Source organism: Pteropus alecto, unplaced genomic scaffold, assembly GCF_000325575.1.
Source record: "Pteropus alecto unplaced genomic scaffold, ASM32557v1 scaffold146, whole genome shotgun sequence".
In the NCBI taxonomy this organism is placed as follows: Eukaryota; Metazoa; Chordata; class Mammalia; order Chiroptera; family Pteropodidae; genus Pteropus; species Pteropus alecto.
In genome coordinates this window covers 15,636,675-15,658,580 of record NW_006442107.1, presented here as the reverse complement: position 1 = coordinate 15,658,580, position 21,906 = coordinate 15,636,675, and the positions used below count along the sequence as shown (strand labels likewise).

The 21,906-nt window shown below is 37.2% G+C and overlaps 1 protein-coding gene across 1 annotated transcript in view; it reads left to right on the top strand.

Annotated features, from left to right (window-relative positions):
* ASXL3 (additional sex combs like 3, transcriptional regulator) overlaps positions 1-10,840 on the top strand; it is a 137,513-nt gene extending 126,673 nt beyond the window's left edge. The window contains exon 11 of the mRNA XM_006919995.2: positions 2,606-10,840. Within this exon, the coding sequence (XP_006920057.1) occupies positions 2,606-6,316 (3,711 nt within the window). The 3' untranslated portion in view covers positions 6,317-10,840. The remainder of the gene's footprint in view (positions 1-2,605) is intronic.
* Positions 10,841-21,906: the final 11,066 nt, after the last annotated feature.

Below are 21,906 nucleotides of genomic sequence, written 5' to 3'. Positions count from 1 at the left end.
CGTGTGTATGTGTGTGTGTGTGTGTGTGTGTATGTGTCTGTGTGTATTTAGACCTCAGCATTTAAAGAAAAATGAAATGTAGAACTGGGCTTGGTGGAGCCCACAGATCACAGTGGTAAGGGTCTTTTGGGGATTCCAAGGTATAGGGCAGAGACCTACATAAACTTGGGAAAATTTGAAGATAATTTAATGTCTTATAAAAGTTCAGAAGACCTAGAGAAAGAAGTAGTGAGAAGTTAGAGGCATGCACTAAAGAGATGAAGGTACATATTATCCCTTCATTTATTTTCCAACAAACATCGAATACCACCATTGCTTAGCAGAAGAGGGACCTGGCTTATGGAAGAGACTCATTAAGTATTTCTTAAATAAATCAGTGAAATTGCTTTGTGAACCCTGAAGGAAAATGCTATAGATATATAGGTATACGAATCCTATTTTTTTTTTACCTCCAAGATAGTAAAGAGGTATTTAACTTAACAACAACAAAAAAAATAAGGTCTGTAGACAGACATTCCTATTTATATGTTTTCGTTTGATCCCAGTAGATTTTTAACATTCAGAAAATAAATCTTTTATATAAATTGGCCTGCCTAATAAACTGAAAATTGAGGTTAATTTAAAAGAAACTCTGTTGAATTAAAAAAAAAAATCTACCCACTACCATTTAAATTTATTTGGTCCATTTACCTCAGTTCGTTTATATTGTTCTACAATAAAATGGATTATGCCATCATAGGATTGGTCTAGAATTATAAACATACTCAAGCTTTGTTTTTCTTAATCTCTCTTTATTTTACTCTGAGTTACATATTTGTATGTAACTCATGATCTCCATAAAGTTGAATTTTAAGAGTGCGGTTGTAGTTATTCTGTTTAATAAAGCAGTCCCCATTAAATAAGATTCTAGAGATGTAAAAGAGGAACATAAAACCCTGCTATGTGTTTTAATTTCTAAAGCAATAGAAAAAATACAAGTATACTTTTTGTATAAAATATTCTTAAACATACCAGTCTAGTTTTTTTTTCAAAAGCTTATTTTCAAAGTGATATATACTTTATATAAAGGTATATGATAGAGAGAGAATTATAAGTATATATGACATTTGTCCTTGAGCTCTTAAGTATATGTAGGCTTAATTTTTTAGATGTTTTAAATTTTTTTATCTAAGGTAAATATTGGAGCCTTTGAATTAGAAAAGAGACCTCACAGGTTTGATAATGAGAATGAGATAACCTCAGGAAAATAATTTTATCTATCAAAGTTTCAAAGTATAATTCCAAATCGATATGATCCTGTAATATGTGTCGTGTTTATAATGTAAACATACATATGTTAAGAAGAGAAATTAAATGTTTTCTAGGAAAATGTTTATCTGGAAGTCAGATGGGAAGGAAGCATAGTACATGTCAGCAGCTCTGAATGGGGAGCCCAGAGACTCTCTCTGTCACTCACCGTTATATTGCACCAGGACAATTTACCTCTAGTTTTTTCCAACTGTAAAACAAGAGACTTTACTGGGTCCCTTCCAGTTCTACAAATCTATGGCTCTAAGAATGTTCTTAGTGATTAGAACATCACAGGCATTACTATGGGATGTTGGTTGTTAGGGCGTGCGCCTCATGCATTTGGTGGTGACTGCAAGTCTCTTGATTAACATGAGTAGGTGAACAATGTGGATTGGGACATTTACAAAATTCAGCAAATTGTGGATTATCAATATCAAAGGAAACTGCCCAACCCATACTTCCTTTTAGAGGCAAAACAGCAGAGTTGCCCTTGCTTTCATGAAAACATAATGATAATAAAATCCCTTTAGAAAGCAGAGCACTCTTACAAATATAGTCTTATTCCATCTTTATAACAATCCTGTGAGGAAAATAAAACAGAAATAACTAGTTTCATTTTACATCTGAGTTTACAAACTCTTTTTATGTGCTTATTATATGTGTATAAGGTAGCATGCTAGACAATATGAGAATACATAAAAACCATAGATTGGTGCAGGGAAGTTATTGGAGACACTGACGGACTCAGCGATTTGCCCAGCATCTTAGTTCCTTTGAGTAAAGCCAGGATGATTATGCTAGTCTCCTGACCTCTCAGCTAGAGCTTTCTTGGGTCAAATTAAGATAGAAACTCAAATAGAGTTAAGGTCTCACATTTTCATGCCAGCAAGGAAGATAATCAAAGGACTAAACATCTCTCTCTCTTTTTTTTGGTTTTTTTTGGTTTTTTTTTGTTTTTTGTTTTTTGGTTTTTTTTAGCTAACCACATTTTAGGAAGCATGGAGTTTGTTTCTATTTATATGAGGCATTAAGATGTTTCATTTCTGTGTCACATGAAGTCACCTGTTGATATTTTTGTAGAGTAAAAACAGAAATTAAAAATTTTAATTTTCACATTCATGCTGCATTTCATATTGCTTTGTAAAGGTCCATGCTGCATTTCATATTGCTAAAGGTCCATTCAGGGATTTCAGTGTAGTTCATGTCACATTATAAAAAAATATACTACTCTTCTCCTCTGCATTGTCACATGCCACCTGTCTCCTCTGTGATCATGGACTAAGCGCTTTATCTTTCTATTCTCTCCTTCCTGTAGATCCAGCTTTCCAAAATTGGGCCACCTTTTATTATCAAGAGCCAACCAGTCTCCAAACCAGAGTCTCGAGCATCCCCTAGCACAGCTATCAGTGGTGGAAGGAACACAGGAGCCAGAACCCTTGCAGATATCAAGGCCCGAGCCCAGCAAGCAAGGGCCCAGCGAGAGGCAGCAGCAGCAGCTGCTGTAGCAGCAGCAGCAAGCATTGTCTCTGGAGCCATGGGGAGCCCAGGAGAGGGTGGAAAGGCGAGAACCTTGGCACATATCAAAGAACAGACAAAGGCAAAGCTCTTTGCAAAGCATCAAGCCCGAGCCCACCTCTTCCAAAACACTAAAGAGTCCCGGTTGCCTCCGCTTGGCTCAAAGGAAGGCCCTCCAAGCTTAGAAGTTCTTTCTACCCCTGAAACAAAAATCGAAGGTTCAACTGGTGTCATTATTGTCAATCCAAACTGCAGATCTCCTAGCAACAAGTCTGCGCTCCTCCGGGAGGCCACCACTGTATTACAGCAGTCTCTTAACCCGACTAAACTTCCAGAAACTGCCACGGACTTATCTGTGCAGAGTTCTGACGAAAATATACCTGTGTCACATTTACCTGAGAAAATTGTTTCATCTACCTCTTCTGAAAATAGCAGTGTGCCCATGCTTTTTAATAAAAATTCTGTCCCTGTGTCTGTTTGCAGCACTGCTATGTCGGGAGCAATTAAAGAACATCCCTTTGTGAGCTCTGTTGATAAATCCTCTGTTCTCATGTCTGTCGATAGTACAAACACTACAATTTCTGCTTGTAATATAAGCATGTTAAAAACCATCCAGGGAACTGACACTCCCTACATAGCCATTATACCAAAATGTATTGAAAACACTCCCCTTCCTGCCACCACCGAGGGCGCCAGCATATCAAGCTCCGTGGATGACAAGCAGTTGCTCACATCAGGCAGCAGTGCTGGTAACTTAGTCTCCAGTCAGTACACCTCCGTGCCAACTCCCTCCTCTGGAAATAACTTGCCAAACCATCTCTCCACTAGCTCTGTCTTGATTCCCCCAACGGGAATTAACAGCAGATTTTCTCCTGAGAAGATAGCCATGCCTGGGAGTGAAGAACAGGCCTCCATGTCCATGGGCACCACTGTGAGAGCAGCCCTCAGCTGCAGGGATTCCGTAGCTGTCACAGACACTCTGGTCGCACGCCCACCCGTCGCAATGTTTACCGGAAGCATGCTAACAATAAACTCTTACGATAGTCCTCCCAAGTTAAGCGCTGAAAGCTTGGACAAAAATTCAGGGCCTCGAAATAGGGCAGACAATTCTGGGAAACCTCAGCAACCTCCAGGGGGCTTTGCACCAGCAGCCATAAACAGATCGATTCCATGTAAAGTCATCGTCGATCACAGCGCCACACTGACCTCCACTTTGTCTGTGACTGTCTCCATTGAAAGCACGGAAGCCAGCTTGGACATCCAGAGCAGGTCGGTGAGGACAGAAGCCGCCATACAACCCATGGCATGTCCTCAGGTATCTGTTATTAGCAGGCCTGAGTTGGTTGCAAACGAAAGCATAGATCACAGTTCTAGTTTCATTGCAGCTTCTGTAGCAAAAAAAGACTGCAAAACGATGCAGGCTTCCTGCACAAGTCTCCGAGAAGCACCCCTCGTTGTTTCGGATAAATTAAATGAGGTGACTGCTCCTAGTAATAGCTTTGCTGAGCAGACACGTGGCCCGACCGCTTTCAAAAGTGAAGCAGACACAGCCTGTAGCAATCAGTATCATCCAGGCAACCGGATTTGCTGGAATGATGATGGCATGAGGAGCACAGGACAGCCTCTAGTCAGTCATTCGGGTTCAAGTAAACAGAAAGAATATCTAGAGCAGAGCTGTCCAAAGGCTATCAAAACTGAGCATGCCAGCTACTCGCACGTGTCAGAACTTCACCCCAGGAATCTCATAACAAATGTCACTCTCCCCGTGAAGTCTGAACCTCATGAAGTGGACAAGGGCTTTAGGATGGATACTGAGGACTTCCCCGGCCCTGAGCTGCCTCCCCCGGTTGCAGAGGCAGCCCCCAGTGTGCAACAGACACAGAACGTGAAGGCTCCTGCCTCTGGCCCTGTGGAAGAGGCTATTTCCTTGGCTACAGACACCCTGAAAAGAGTTCCCAGTGCAGGGAGCTCAAGCTGTCGTCTGTCATCTGTGGAGGCGAACAATCCACTGGTGACACAGTTACTACAGGGCAACCTGCCTTTGGAAAAAGTGTTGCCACAGCCCAGATTGGGAGCGAAGCTTGAAATTAACAGGCTTCCTCTGCCTCTTCAAACTACCTCAGTGGGTAAAACAGCACCAGAGAGGAACATTGTCGAAATGCCGTCCAGCTCTCCAAATTCAGACACGAAGGGCTACTTGGCAGGGCCTCTTGCACCACTCCAGATAAGAAAGCGAGAAAACCACCCCAAAAAGAGAGTGGCCAGGACTGTGGGGGAACACGCTCAAGTTAAATGCGAACCAGGGAAATTGTTAGCGGAGCCAGATGTTAAAGGGGTGCCTTGTGTCATCAACTCTGGCCTGAATCAGCTAGGACACGGCCAACCATTTAAGCAAGAGTGGCTGAGCAAGCACACCATGCAGAACAGAATTGTTCACAGCCCTGAGGTCAAACAACAAAAGCGGCTGCTCCCCTCGTGTAGCTTCCAGCAGAACCTGTTTCATGTTGACAAGAATGGCGGCTTCCACCCTGACCCTGGTACCTCACACAGACAGCAGTTTTACCAAATGCCTATGGCTGCCAGGGGCCCCATTCCAACGGCGGCTCTGTTACAGGCCTCTGCCAAGGCCCCCGTGGGCTGTAATGCATTTGCCTTCAATAGGCATCTTGAACAAAAGGGACTGGTGGAGGTGGGCCTTTCTTCAGCACCTCACCAGCTAAGGTTAGCCAACATGTTATCCCCCAATATGCCCATTAAAGAAGGTGATGACGTGGGAGGGGCTGCACATGCAATGCCAAACAAAGCACTCGTGCATCCCCCGCCCCCACCACCTCCTCCCCCTCCACCCTTGGCTTTGCCCCCGCCTCCCCCACCACCACCTCCACTACCTCCACCTCTCCCTAATGTAGAAGTCCCAGCCGATCAAAAACAACCTCCAGTTACCATGGAAACCACTAAGAGACTTAGTTGGCCACAGTCCACGGGCATATGTAGCAATATAAAATCGGAACCTCTTTCTTTTGAGGAAGGTTTAGGCAGCAGCTGTGAACTGGGCATGAAACAAGTTTCCTACGACCAGAATGAGATGAAAGAACAGTTAAAAGCCTTTGCGCTAAAAAATGCAGATTTCTCTTCCTATTTGCTTTCTGAGCCACAAAAGCCTTTCACCCAATTAGCTGCTCAGAAAATGCAGGTGCAGCAACAGCAGCAGCTCTGTGGAAACTACCCAACAATACACTTTGGGAGCGCGAGCTTCAAAAGGGCAGCCTCTGCGATCGAAAAGTCCATTGGGATTTTGGGAAGTGGCTCTAACCCTGCCACGGGTCTACCCGGTCAGAACGCTCAGACGCCCGTTCAGAACTTTGCCGACAGTAGCAACGCGGATGAACTGGAACTGAAATGCTCTTGCCGGCTGAAAGCCATGATCGTGTGCAAAGGCTGTGGAGCCTTCTGCCATGACGACTGCATAGGTCCTTCAAAACTCTGTGTAGCTTGCCTGGTTGTGCGATAAGAGCTAAATGAAAGATGCAGTATCCCTTTTCAACATGGAAAAGCCAAACGGCGTCAGCAGCAACAGGATGAATAACTCAGTGGTTTATATCGTGTTAATTTATTTTACTTTGGAACAGATTTCTCTATGGGATTATTTTCTTGCATTTCTCGGAAAGGGGTGATCCCATACCAGCCGAGTGGCTCGGCAGCATGTCTTTTATATATTTAGTTGCCATTCCCAGCTCTGGAAAATTTCTGTTCATATGTATACGTGTCACTGCCCCATCGGGTTTTTAAAATTTCAGGTGTAGCTAGGAAAAGGACATTTTAAATTAATGCTAAGCAGAAATACAGACATAGAAAGAGAGTGGTGAAAGTGATTTAAGGTGGGTATGCATTCTTCTCTAGATTAACCATTACAGCCAGGGTTTTCACGGTTCACTCTTCTGGAGCTACCTTTCCCATGGCGATTAAATCATATTTGGAAAGGGGAATCTGATTTAAATGTATGATTCCTTGTATTTACTCATATCAGAAAAGATACATTAAAGGAGGTATGCCATTAATGAACTCCACTGTCCTTATTCTCTTTCCTCCCTTTTTACTCTTTTCAGAGACTGGCAGAAAATCTGCATCTGCCTTGGACGTTGTACACATGTTGTAGTGAAATGTGTCTTAGGCCTGAAATTGCAATGTGGGCCTCATGCCCAGTAATCTGGTTCGAGTCCTTTGACACCTGAGACTGTAAGATCAGTTGGCCAACAGAGAGCCACAGGCCCAGAGGATTTCAGAGCTTCACGTGTGGCTTTTAAGAGCAAGTATTAAAAAAAATTCTTTAACGTTAAAACAAGTATAATGCTGTATATGCAAACATAAATGAGTTGATTATGTAAATATTGGTCTTATATTCACTAATACAATTACTAGATATTAAAATTTGGGGGGAAATCATTGTACCCCTTTATCGGTGACACCAGTGCATTCTGACTTTCAGTTTTACAGAGATTGGCCACCTTTTTTTTAAAAAAAAAAAGTGCCATTGATGATAAAAGGGACTACAGAGGGCTGAATTTCTGACATTTTTCTGGACAATTTTTTTTTCTCATGATTCACAATCCATATAATTATATTTTACTCTGATATAGCCCTTCTTTTAAAAAATTGTTCTAGGTATTGCATGTTTTGTTTTCTTTCCCCTCAGGTGAATTTAGTACATTCTTCTTATTTGGGAGAGTGGAACTGCTTTTGAAAAAGGGATACTGCATCTTACAAATATCGTCAGTGTTTATCTAGTAAAGTCTGAGTGTTGAGTATTTGAGCTACATTCCATATACTTTGGCCACCCTCATGCCAGAGAACAGCTTTAGTTCAGGAGGCTCTGTTCCCTAAAGCAAGTTCAAAAGCACATGCACATTGTGGGAAGATGAAAGACAACACAAGTCAAGCCCATTTAACTTCAGATTACAGAGCACAAAATGCAGAGTGCCATTAACCCATCGATTGATTGAGGCTGTAGAAAATAAAAGAATGAAAAACATGGCAGGAAGGCGGCGGATATGATCTGTCCAGGGTAAGAATTTATACGTGGATCATCCTAATCAATATAAACTTTTGACATTCCCTTAAAATACGTCTTAAAAATTAACTGGAATGAACAGAATTTACATTCCTGGGGAAAAAAAAAAAACACTTGTGATTTTTAAAAAAAAATAGTAATTGACCATGGTATATGTTTTTTCCCTCCATATTTATTATCGTGATGTTGCCAAATGGTAAGTGACAGAGACATCATTTTTATTAACAAATTGCTGATAGAGAAAGATAGTTTATGATAAAAGCAAAGAAGGGCCTGCCTTCGTGGCTGCAATTTGGTGCTTCAGTATTGTCACTTCTGTTTTTTTCACATTAAAATTAACAAATGACTGAGAAAATTAGCAGTGCACTTAGCCAGCCCTTCCCAAGGACTGCAGCATAAGTTCCCGTGGATCCTTAGTTCACTATGTACCAGGTTGTATTAGGTCATCCTCATCAGTGTTTTCTCAATGATCTGCTTGGCTCTGATGTCATCTTGGTTCAGAAGATCATGCTCTAGTCTCACAGAGGGGCACCCCTAAGATATAGACACTTGCATGCCAACTCCTTCTCAATTCAGTTGCTGCACCACCAGTGTCAGATACTGTCTACACCAGCAGATTCAGAACTACCACATCAGTAACTGACATGTTGTTGAAAGAAACTCCAGTCTATGAAACCTTTGCTCTGTATATGAGCTACAATTGAAGCCCATTATCAGTTCCATCATTGTGGAATTAATGCCTGCAAGTTGCTTACTGGGAATAAAGAAAAGTGTCCTTCTGAATGTTTTGATTTTTCACATAATAGGTTGAGAGAATCAATTGTTGATTGTTCATGGATTCTATCACCCAGGTCCAAAGAGCAGAATTTTTCTATGCCTGTGCTCTTTTTTGCCCAGTTTAAAAGTTCACATGTGGTTTTTATTACTGAACAATTAGCATCTTTAGGCTAAAAAATAATGGAAAGAAAGAAGTTCAGAAGTAAAAAATGAATCAGATATTTTACAAGTGTCCATTTAAAATACACACATACACACACACAAGTCAGTATATTTGGATTTAGGTGAATAGGTTCTTAGTTTCCTGATTTCCACAGGTGTCTGCCTATGTGCAAATGGAATATGTTATTTACTACATGGTTATTGTGGTGTAATGTGCAAATTTTAGTGTGTGCATATCCTGATTATTGGACAGTATCCTATCCCTATCAGGAATAGAACTTGCACATGTGACGTAATTTTTTTTTTTTTAATCACAAAGGATGTATTTCCGTAAGTAGCACTTTTGGAGCAGGGGGAGGAGGAAAACCGCTATTCTCTAATCCCCCTCCTATATGATATGCATATGCCTGAGGTGTACAAAGACGGTTAGTTAATGGGCATGTTAATAAGAACGTTCTGATGCAAATTCATTTTCAAAATGAAAAAACTGTCCTCCCCCCAAGTGAAAATAGCAGAAATATTGGTGAACCGAGCATCATAGTTATAATATTTTCCTGCTAAGGTCCAATTCGATAAAGAAAACTTGAAAACAAACCTATGAGGTTGAGCCTCATTGCTATAAAGACTTTGTGGTGGTGTGTGTTTCTGGGATGAGCTCTAGAAGGTTTAGTTGACTTCTAGACCTTGGATAGTCTTACTCGTTCAAAATAAACATACAAAAACAAACATGCCGATGCGTATGGTGCTTCATAATTCAGTCAAGGGTAAGAATATGTGATGCTGCAGCCCAGTTTTCTTTACTAACACTCGCACAATTTCAAAAGAGGAAGTTGCTGTGGCCTCGGTTTCCTAGTTCCTCTTTGGTCTGGTGAAGTCCCAGGTTACAGAAGCTGAAGCCAAGGTTAGGGTTGCGTCGTCTCTCAAGGCCAAGAACCACGCTAGCTGCCTGGTGGGAATGAGCCCGCTGAACACGCAGAGTCAAGAGTCACTGTCCATTTGTGTTTCCAGAGAACAATGTGAAGAGTCCTAGCAAAGGAACTCATCAGACTGTCAGGGGCCTATGTAGCCAAAATGTCACTGAACATAAAAATCTTGTAGTCTTCAGTCCTCATGCTTTGTCACTGTAAAGCAAACGAAAGCATTTTTACCATAATTTAAAGGAGCTGCTTTTTTATAGCACATACTATTTCGCTTTGTACTATATTTGATAGTTGCAGAATAATTTAGATGGTAGAAAAACTTTGTTGTATTTGTACTGTTCATGAATGTTTCAAAAAAAAGTGCTTTACTTTGTTGCCATAAATTTCTTGTACTGCTGTATTTTTCCCCTAGCTTTATGGAAACCTAATCTGATTCATATTTTCAGTACAGTTTCTTTTTGTAATGTGTGTTTGTGTGTATTTTTTTTTTTTTTTTTTGGTCAGTATTCTGAATGTTTACATCTGTTTGACGTTAGCCATTTAATGCCTTTTTTTTTTAAAGGCGGTATTACTCTTACAGTGTAACAGGAAAATGTGAAATGGACCCAAACATAACATGCATGACAAACACAGATTGGGGGCGAAGACCCTCAACGTACAGACATTTTATATCAGCATACAGAAAAGTAAAACCCTCCTTCGGTCCTTTACCAAAGAATATATTATTCCCACAGGAAAAACTCAGAAAAGGTGTGTAAAATCCTCAGAAGGGGGAGCAGTTGATTCAGTAAGACTGCTACAATTTAAAACTGTTATGCTTGCTTTGATACCTGACTAAATGTGACTGAGTGCAACAAGCATTTAAACAATTTTTAGACAGTGTTTTGTTTAGAATTCAGGGATCATACATTCTTTAATGGTGCTGTTTATTTTTATTTCTTCTTTTCTACAAAGACAAAAAAGTGTTGCCTACAAAAGTGACTGCTCACAATACCATAAGTTAAATGAAATGTTTGTCTTTTCATGTTTCTCTGTTTTTCCCTTTCTCAAAGTAACGATTTGGGTTTGAATATTAAACTATTCTGGAGAAAATAAAGAAATTAAACATTAAATAATTGTCATTTTTAATTTTTTTCTGAAATGTAGTTATAGATACAAAAATATGTACTAATTAATACACTGAAAATTTTACTTAAAAAATTTATAGGGAAGACAAACCATATATATACTGTTAAATTATCTACTCTTCTTGGTATGGTGCATTGTCAACATATGATTATAATTATTGTTAAAACAGTAAAAACCAAAACAGACCTTATAATTAACCATATCTACTGTGCTTATCATTTAAAAATATATTTGAGCCCGTTTGTTTTCATAAAGATCTTGTTAATACTTTATACCAAAACACATTCAGGTCAAACAAATTGTTATCGTATTTAATTTTAACTTTCAAAATGAATTAACAAAAAGTTTTTTTTAATTGTGCTCAATTTTAAATTTCAGATTAAATATCATAGCTAGAATTATTTGAATAAAGTGCTGGGAATCATTAGAACGATATTGCCTCAGTTATATTTACATCGGTTAAAGTAATTGCATATCTTTACAATAAGGTGAATCCAAAAGCATTAAACACTTGGCTGTTAAATCTAGTTCAGCTGTTTTCATATACATGGAGAATGTTGTCTTTAGCCACCAGATGGCGAAAGAGGATGTTTACTTTTGGAAGAAAAGAAAACCTGCTTCCTCCTCCAAACACTAAATGAAGTGATTATAATGAAGTCCAACTCATCCAAGTAAGTTAATGGAAGATAGATACTTCTAAAGTTCATGAAGTTATTTTCACTGCAATGAGGGCATTCCTTTTTTGTCCAATTAAAATTTCCTATTAAAATATTTACAAAATGCTTTCTTAATTTTATTTAGCATTGCAGGATTTTTAATTGTTTGCATTACTCCTTAGACATCATCTGTTCCAAAATTTATTAGAAAAATTTGAACAGTCCAACATTTTTTAAACACGTTTATTGAAACAGCTAAATGCTTTATGTTTTAATTCACTTATTCTCATAAAATAGGTACAGTTATATAATTTTTATATCAATATTTCATTCTTAATACATTAGTGTGACCTAATTTGAGTAACAGTTGCTCTTAGGATTTAAAGTATTTATTTGTAACCATGATAGTGTTTATCTGAGGACAAGTGATTTCTTCAGTGATTCATCAGTTTCCACATAGATACTTCATTGTCGTCAAAGGTAAGTTTGTTATTTTGAAAGAACCTAGCCTGGAAAATAGTTGATAAAACATTTTTGGGTTTCTTTCTACAGGAAACAATTGAACAGAAATCCTAGAAAGTGTTTTTCACTCCACAAAATTATTTGAAGACTTTAGTTATAGGTTGCCTAAATTTAATATTTCAAGTTCAGACCACACACAATTATCCATAGTGATACACAGAAATGAGAAGCTGGGGTAGTCCAATGTCACAGCTAATCTGGAATTCTAAATTGAGCAATAAATCTAGTTCTTTTCCTTAACAGAAACTATATTAAAGTTGCCAGTGTAATTAATTACCATACACTCTTACTAATTGGAGGAAGGTCACTAGATTTGCAAAGTAAGGGCTTTTTTTTTTTTTTTTTGGCTTTTTATTTAAAAGAAACAGTTTTATTTTGTTTTTCAGCTATATTAAATAATATCTCATCATGATAATAGACTATAAGTAAAGCCGACATCGAAAATATTTAGCAATCCTGCAAAGCATCAGCCGATCCAAACATGCCAGACAAATCAAAAGAGATGGCTCTAATACAACAAACCCATGAAAATTGGCCAAATATCCATTCTGTGAACAAATGAGCTCGTGAATCTGCTTTTATTAATAGTTTGATTTATACTTAGTATATCCATCACAGTTATGGGGAAGTTTGTTTCTGAGGTACCTTTCTTAAGCTAAAATTTCCATCTACAATTTTATTTAAATTATTTTGTTAAGGAAATTGTTTAGAGGTGGCTCAAATGTAAGCTTTAACCCAAACAATAAAATATCCAAGAGTTTTCCCTATTTGCTTTTTCCAAGTACTCTGTTCAGTGGACAGTCCCCACAAATAGCAATTTGACCAAAGGATTGGGGCACCAGGTGCTTCAACAGAGGATCCTGGATACTTGAGTCACATAAGATTCATCTTATTTTCTGTGGGCTTATCAGAAAGTCTTTTTTATTTTATCATAAACTTGTAAATGGAAACTAGGTTTTACCTTCGATTCAGACTTTTCTCTCTAGTCTCAAATTATGGTTTTATTTCAGGAAAATGCTATGTTCCAAATCCTTATTATTCAATGATGGGGAACATGGGGGGATTTCAGAGGAGTGCAGAAATCTGGTTCTGTTTTCCTTGATTCATTAGGTTTTCAGTATCCAATTCAAGGATGCTGTAACATCTTCCAGATATAGGAAAATGTGGTTGGCCTCAATGGCTATAACCACATGAGCTTATCTTGGATGTTCTCATCCTATATAGAAGTGGCAACATTTGTGCATGTCTATTTATATAGAAATAAAAACCATGATTTCTTATTGTAATATAAAATTCATTATCCAACCGGTTTAAATTTCAAAATGAGAAATCAAAAGTATATGAGTGGAGACAGTTCTCCTTAATGGCTTCTAAGCAGAAGTCACTGAAACATTATTTTGTACCTTTTCTTCCTTTGACATGTATGCTCAATGTAGTTTTGGGGGTTTTTTTGTTCGTTTTTTTCTTTTAGTACTACATGTTTTTTTTGTTTGTTTTTTTTTTGTTTTTGTAAAATAATCTTTATCCTTCCAGGGGGAAAAAGCTATGGGAAAAGAGTTGGCATCTTAAAAAGAAACATTCAAAAGTTAAAAAGACATTTTTTTTTAACTACATTTAGAGTAGGAATCTATGGAGCTTAGAAAAATTCTTTCATAGAATCTTTTCTGTCCAAAAAGCATTGCTTGGCAAAAACTGGGAAATATCAAAGACACCACACTCCGCAATCTCAGTTTTCTAATTTTGATTCTCTCAGTAATAAATAAATCATTTCTAAGTCTTTAGCCTTCATGACCTGAATATGAAGGAGATTTTGTAAATTCCCTTCATATAAACTTTTAGAGATTTAACTTTATACTACACTAACTATGGCATTTTTCCAGAGCTGTTCCCAAAAGACAGATTGTCTTTAGTAGAAAATAATAGATAAAACTTGTGAAATGCTATGGAATGTATAATACAAAGCTATGGAATGTATAATACAGAGAATTTCATAAGTAGTATCATGTTTATCCCTAGAAAAATCCTATTAGGCACTGTTACTATGTCTGTGTTATAAATGAGGAAACTGAGGCTTAGAGTGTTGAAAGAAAAAAAACATATGCTAAGATCTGGAATATGAAAGGTTTTTCAGAGACCAAAGCCCATCCTCTTATTTGCTGCAAGACACAATGGCTGCTATACAGACTGCTAGGTGCTGGGGCTTCAAAAAAAAATCAGAGGGTCTCAAACCTTGAAAAAAAATTATAGGACAATGGGAAAGATGACCAAACAATTTTAATGTGACAAGAGTGTAACCAAGACATGTACAAGGTGCAGTGGGGCTGAGAACAACCAAGTGAATGAAACCCTTTAGGATTGCCGCTGAATGAGAATGAAGCCTCCAGAGATGCATTCTTTGGTCACACCTGGTATAGTTTCAGGGCAGTCTCACTGGAAGGAGGGCATGCTCCTCCTTTTAAACATCTCCATCACTTCCCTTGAACAGGGCTCATCAATAAAGACAGTTTTTCCTGATAATGTTCACTGCAAGTTGTATAACCCTTACACATTTTAGAGATTTATCCCCAGGCTCTTCTTACATGAAACTAAGAATTTGTTTAGATGTTGGTAGGGTTGATAATTTGATTTTGTAAAAGTTAACATATTGAAACAATGTGATACCCCATGTCCTTGGTGGTCATTGAGTTTTTAATACTTTTAAAAAATCAATGTAATGCATATTCCTAAATTAAAAAGTCATATTACAGAGACTATAGCCAAAAAATAGTAGTGTCCTGAAATAAATTGCAATGTAGGCTATTTTTCTTTCTTTTTTTTTTTTTTAAGGTGGAAACATTGCTTCCGACTATTCATGTTATTCAATAGGATTCAGATGAAAAAAAGAGCGAAGGCTGCTTCTCCAAGCTACAGGTCTGGACTGAAGTAAGAGAGCTCACAGTGCCTTGTCCAGTACTTCTGAGAAATAAAAAGCTTCCCACTTTGCTGGTGATCATAAGAGGGAAACATTTTGATCATTGGGGAAAATGAAAAAGCATAGAAGAGACATCTAACAGATAACATCAGGGTATATAATACCAGAGACAAACTTCACCTGTGTCAATATTTTTTTTCAAGCAAACATTCATTGAGTGGTTAAGTGAATCCTACTGCTTCATTTTTTCCCACCTGGGAACTGGGAACATGAATAATAACTGTTACCGTACACAGAAGCCCATTCTGTAGCACTTTGTGGCCTCTACCTTTCTCCTGTTTATTATGCCACAGCTACATGAGCATGACTTTGGGTTATGCAAATTCCTGCTCAGTGAGCATCTTCCCTATAGGACACAGCCATATTTTATTACCTCTTATAAATATTTTTCTTAAAGCCATCTACGCTAATATTTTCAGTATTTTAATAAGTAATTATTTGAATATATGTTAAAGTAATTATAAATTGTGTGAGGAATCATATTTTGCCATTTCCAAAAAGAGGTGCTTTAACTTTCCTTTCTGCTTGTGGGGAGTGTGTCATCTAACTGACAATAAACAGAGCTTACTCTTTGACTCTCAATACTTGTAAGGGGATTCTAACAACTGGGGCACTTTTGGTGCCAAGATTCATCCAATATTCAATGAGCAAACATTTTTTTTGACCACCACTTCTATGCTAGGTGTTGAATTATAGGGGATACAACATTTTACTGCTGACTTGATTCTTCAAGAAAAATAAAGTTACCAAACATTTCTTTAGTGCGTTCTGCTTTGGAATTGTACCATGAAACATTGTCATAAGACAGAAGGAATTTTCTCAGAAAATACCATTCAAAAAAGTATCTTTCTAGAGAACATCCTGTTTTCCAGAACAGTTTGGGTGTGGATGGGGGGAATAATTGAGGGGATGGAAGTTTTGGAAAAAGATAAATTCTTTCTGAAATCATAATTTAATTTCTTGACTAGGCTCAGAGTCAAAATATTTAGGCAATATGGTATGAGAAGCAAATATGTTTCTATATCTCCTACTGGAGAAATTATACTTTCTCAGTTAAAATAGAAAAAGAAAAAAAAAAGCTTTGTATGGATAATGGTTTGTCACCAATTTTGGCTCATCTGGAGAAAACACAGATGGTCTGGCTTGCTTCAGGATTGTGGTTTTGTGCCCTTTATAATTCACCAGAGAAGGTAAGTCAGCATCTGCTCATTTCATTTCGGTTCCATAGGTAGCAATGCACATTAACATTTTTTTGTCACTAGACCATAGCAGGAAAATGAATGTTATCTTCTAGCTAAATTAGAGATTATTTTCTCTATAGTTTTACATTCAAAGTAATGAAGCAATGCTTAAAAGATACCTTTGCAAGCTTAATAAAATGTGAGATGACTTAGAAAGCTCTTTGTCTGAGATCTAGTAAATCATTTTTTAAAGTGAATATCAAAATAACATATCAGAAAGGAAAGACTGGGCTCTGCAATTGGCTATTTTTATACATGATAATTTATTAAAATGTTGTCACAGGGGATACTTCTGTGTATAACTTTCCTGTGAGGATGGATACTTAAAACCTACTTCAACACATAAATTTGATCTGTTCTTATGGTTTGCAGTTGGCTCATATAAATATTACCAAGAATGAAGAATAATTTTAATAATGAGAAATCTGATTTCTTGACTCATAGTTCAGCAAATAGATTAATAGGTTAACTCCTGCATGGGAAGTAAATGTATCCCTGGACTGTGCACAATACACACTTACACATTCCTTTTCAATCACTTCCTGAGTTATAGTTTGTAGTTATAGAGAGAGCTACCATTCATTTATAGTGAGTCTCATGACTAGACTGAAACCTGATGAAGAACAGGTAGAATATCTCATCTATTCCAGTATCTTGCAGCTTCCATCATGCATAATGTAGGGTTGTCCATTCGTGTGCACAACAGTGTTTTTATATTGTCGGCTTCTGTACCAGTATCTGTCATGGGTGCTACAGGTAGCTACATGAACAGTCAAAAATCTCTGAGTTTTTATTCATGTACGAGGAGCTAGGTAACAAAGAGATAAATATATAACATATATAGTACGTTTGAAAATGGAAAGTGCTATGAAGGAAAATAAAGCATAGTAAGGGTGTAGAGAGTATCGTGGTGTGGAGGCTGTACATGCATACAGGTCTCACTGAGATAGCGCTATGGCATGAATTGTGTCCCCGCCTCCCACCCAAATTAATATGTTGAAGCCCTAATTCGCAGGTGACTGTATTTAGAGATAGGCCTATCAAAAGATAATTAAGATCAAATGAAATAATAAAGGTGGGACCCGGTACTATAAGGTTAGTGTTCTTGCATGAAGAGATACCAGTGTGTGTGTTCTCTATGCCGCCCCACCCCCCATGTAAATACACAGTGAGAAGACATGCAAGCCAGAAAGAGAGGTCTCACCAGAAATAAATCGGCCAGCACCTTGTTCTTGACTTCTCAGTCTCCAGAACCGTGAAAAAACAAACGTCTGTTGTTTAAAATGCCCAGTCCATGGCCTTTGTTGTAGTTGCCCAAGGTGACTAATATAGAAGGTCACGTTTGGGTAGAAAATTGAAGAAGGCCTGAAGGTGCAGGAGTATTCCAAGTGGACATCTGATAGAGAAAGCTTTGGGTACAGGCAAAAGCAAATGTAAGGCGCTGTGTCTCAATACACTATGCCTGATAATTTACATAAAATTACCTCTAACTCTCAGAATGTCCCTTTAAGAAGAGGAGGCTCTTTCACAAGGCAATATAATGAACTTTTCTAGGACTTCTCTTTACCAAGATTCTTGCATGACTGATGGGATCAGCTATTTTCAAAGGCTCAAATTGAGAAGAAAGTGTAATTTTCTCAGTAAATGATTAAAATCAATCATTTTTCCTTTGCCCATGTTATTAGGCTTCTAACAAAATCTTGGATTATTTATTCGCCAAGCAAGATATTAAAAAGGCCTCCTGTATCATATCATCCAGTGCCTTGCTAGGTGTAAAGCCATCCCTGAGAGCTAAGAAAGTGGTATGAACCCCATTTTCAGACAAGGAAAGTAAGAGTCAAACATATTGTCACCTGAAAAGACCTTCTGTCTCCAAAGGCCATGCCCTTTATAAACCATGCAGTTCCAGGTACATGTCAGCATGATAAACTGCTCCAGAATTAGCTCCTTACCCCAGCCTGTTTCTACTAGTGAGGAGCTGTAAGTTTTAAAGAAACTGTCAGTAGGGATGTGTTTTTGTCTGGTGAAGCATTTTATTACACTTTTCCCCCTTAACACCAGTGCATAATGTATACACTACTTTCTGACCTGTAGTTGATAATTGCATCATCTAAAATGCAAAAGCTTAAAAAAATTCAAAAGAACAAATAAATCCAGTGTTTGCCTCTTAGTTAACTCTATGATGTATGACAAAATCAGTTCTGATGTATTCCCTTGCCATTTGTAAATATCATAGGGAAGGACAAACTAGTAACCATACAATAACTATGGAACCAGGAATAAACTTTATCTGCTTACCTATACCTGCACCTTTCTGCCTATAGCCTGACAGAGTTGAATGAACACAGGTCATAGCACCAGAGAAACTTGTTTAAATTCAGATTTTGACATTGACAAACAAGGTAACCTGGATTAATTTACTTAACCCATCCAAACCTCTGAGCTTATACATAAAGATGCAATTACGGTAACCTGGCAAGATAGTTGTGAAGGATAACAATACATATAAACTGCTTAACATAATGTCTTGCATATTACACTCACAATAAATGATCTCTGGCATTCAAAGAGGCATATCTTCCTCACAGTGTTTGCAAAGCCTATATTTTGAAGTTAGAAATGGACTCTTGATAAACACCAGCATTCCCTTGAGATCACCCTAACCTTAGGATATATTATCATTTCCGTTTCATAGAAGATGAAGTGGAGATAAATGAAACATAAATGTTTTTCCAAGTTTGTATATTTCCTATTAATATGATTGTTTAGGTTCTCTGACTATATAGTTTTACTCAGAGTACGCATTTACATCACTCAGGTAGTTTGTTAAAATGCAGAAGTCTGGGCCTCAACCTTGATGTTTTGATTTAGGACAGGTCCAAGTAATTCTGATCAGAAATCTAAAAACACATTGCATCAGGATCTCTAACTATATAAAATATTAATTTACCACTTAACATTAGAAGGCTGAAAACTATCAGCTGCCTAGCCTTTAAAATCAGCAACAGTTGTCAATAAGAGTGAATATTACAAAAAATGGTAAATAATTGGTAAATCCTTAACAAAAAGGAATTGGTTATAAATTGGTCTAGCCATATGATGTAATATTATTCAATCATTAAATATAATATTATAAAAGGGTAGTTAATGAAGAAATAATTCATAGTATATTGAATTTAAAAAAGCAGTTTAAAGTGTTAAGTAAAAAAAAAAGCATTATTATTGAAGAAAACCAACTACTATACATTGGAAAGACAAGATATATAATAACAAATGACTATCAATGTTTATTTTAGGTTTTAGAATGTTGAGTAACTTTAATTTTATTCTTTGTCTTTCCTGAATTCATCAAGAGTTATTCTTTGACTATATAAGACTTGATTAGCAGATTTTAAAAGCTATTAAAAGTAATGGCAACTTTTAATTATTAGGAAAATAACATATGTCCATCTACCAAGTCATCCCGAGTAATATTAAAAATTTACATTCATGGAATATTGGATGATAAGGTCTGAAGTTTTATATTTGTTTTCTTATAGATGATATGCTAGTTTATATTAGAGAGTTGAGTTAGATGAATATTATCTATCAAAACACATTTTGTTGAAAATAACATTTCTTTTACTATGCAAAACAGTAAGATATAGAATAGAAAAAATATGAAAGTATATTCATGCAGTATATTTATCAAATTTCTGCTGCCACCCAGTGGCTACCCAGTCTCTTTTACATATCTTGCTCACCTAGGTAATTAATTGACTAGTAAAGTTGTTCTTGAAGAACACATCGTTCGTAAGTAAAACCAGCCTGCCCCAAAGAAGCAGTGATCTTCTAGTTCTAAAAATGACTGCTTAAACCACATCAGGTAACAGAAAAATCTTTTAGTAGAACAGCATTAAGATGTTTTGGGTCCATATGAGTAACTTGCCTACACACCTTGTTTGTGCCACAAATTCTAGAATCTCTTTCTTACTAGAAACACAGTCCTTCTTAAGCTAATGTTCCATGAGTCCTGTGCAAGGGACAGTTGCCACATATTAGCAAAAAGTGAGTTAACATCCACTCACTGAATTGGATCCAGTCACCTTTAACTCTCGCAGAAGAGAAAAGGTGAGGATGAGGCCAAATTACATGTGAACATCCCCAGAGGGCAGCCGAGTGCAGTTTGACAGGGACACACATAGACAAAAAGGGCTTGGCAAGTCTACTACTAGCAGGTTCTCCAGAGTGTGATTTGAATGAAAACAAGTAAAAGCATGAAGGAATCGTAAGAAAAACAATATCTGAACAAGTTCCAATTTCAACGTAAAGAAATTTTAGAAAAGAAGCCACATCTAGAACACGAAAAGTGTGCTCAGTGTTTGCATGGGTTTGCAGAAGACTTGAGAAAGAATGGAGAGATATACGCCAAAGTAGTATCATCGTGCACATAATGTGGATGAAATAAAAGAGGAAAACTGCCTTTCTCCCATCTCTACCTTTTTAATTGTTATAATAGGTATACATAATAATAAACATATGTATATTTAAAAGCCTATCAAATATTTATTGTGAAACGAAGAAAAATATAATAAACACTGGTCTTGTGGCTTCTTCCTGCATTTTTGGGGGTAAGAGAAGAGAAAAACAACCCAGAATTGTCTTCAGGGCTGTCAGAGTCGTTTTTCCTAAAGGAGATATGAATGTAAGAAAACGTGAAGGTCGAGATGCCTCAACACAAAACGAGGCAATTTAGGGACCAAATAGCAACCGGGTCAAACAAATGTAAAATGAAGATATTTTTTGATTAAAAGACAACTCACAAAGTTGAAGCTAATACTAAATCAAGCTTTCGAAAGGGGAATGTCAAAAAGTAATTTAAGAACTAAAAGAAAATGAGTAAAAAAGCACTCATACGGAATAATGGCACATTTCAAATTCTGATTGAGCCAGTGACCTACCATGGTTGCTCTGTACAGGGCAGACTGGAAAACCCTTCAGTAATTGTGAAAATCATACAAGTGACTGGTGCCTATGGGCTATTAATTCTAAAGCAAGGAAGTGGACTTTAAACATTTGGAGGGAAGGGCAAGGATTTGTCAGTTGTGAATACTTGGATTTCAGAATCCTTCATACCTGTATAGATCTTTTTTTAGGACCAGATACTATTTTGAGTTTAGAGAAATGGACATAATTTTCACTTAAAAAATTTTTTTTGACCCTTGGCTCTTGTCTTTATGACACCTTTTTGGTTTGGCTCATTTCTGTCAGGTTTTGACTTCGAAAGTCTGTGACTTTGAAAGCATATGGAGATCTGTTTTTTATTTCTCTATTTTTGGAGAATTAGTAAACCTAAGAAAGGTAAACTTTTAATTGCCTTCTACTGACCAATTTAGAAATGAAAATGATGTGTATTGTTGAATTGAGAACATCTAAATTGACTCAGCACATGTTTGTTTGTTTTATGTTACTGAACAGTTTGAAAATCAGTTCATCAAAATTTATCTTATTAGTTTCAGAACAGTAGCAATCGACATATTTATATTACTGATGAAACTACCAATGTTGAATAAACAACACAGGAAATACATTTGTTGCCATGCCTTTATAAGTAAAGTATTTGTTCCCATACCTTTATAAATTAAATACTTGCTGACCACCTGTATAGTTGTCTTCC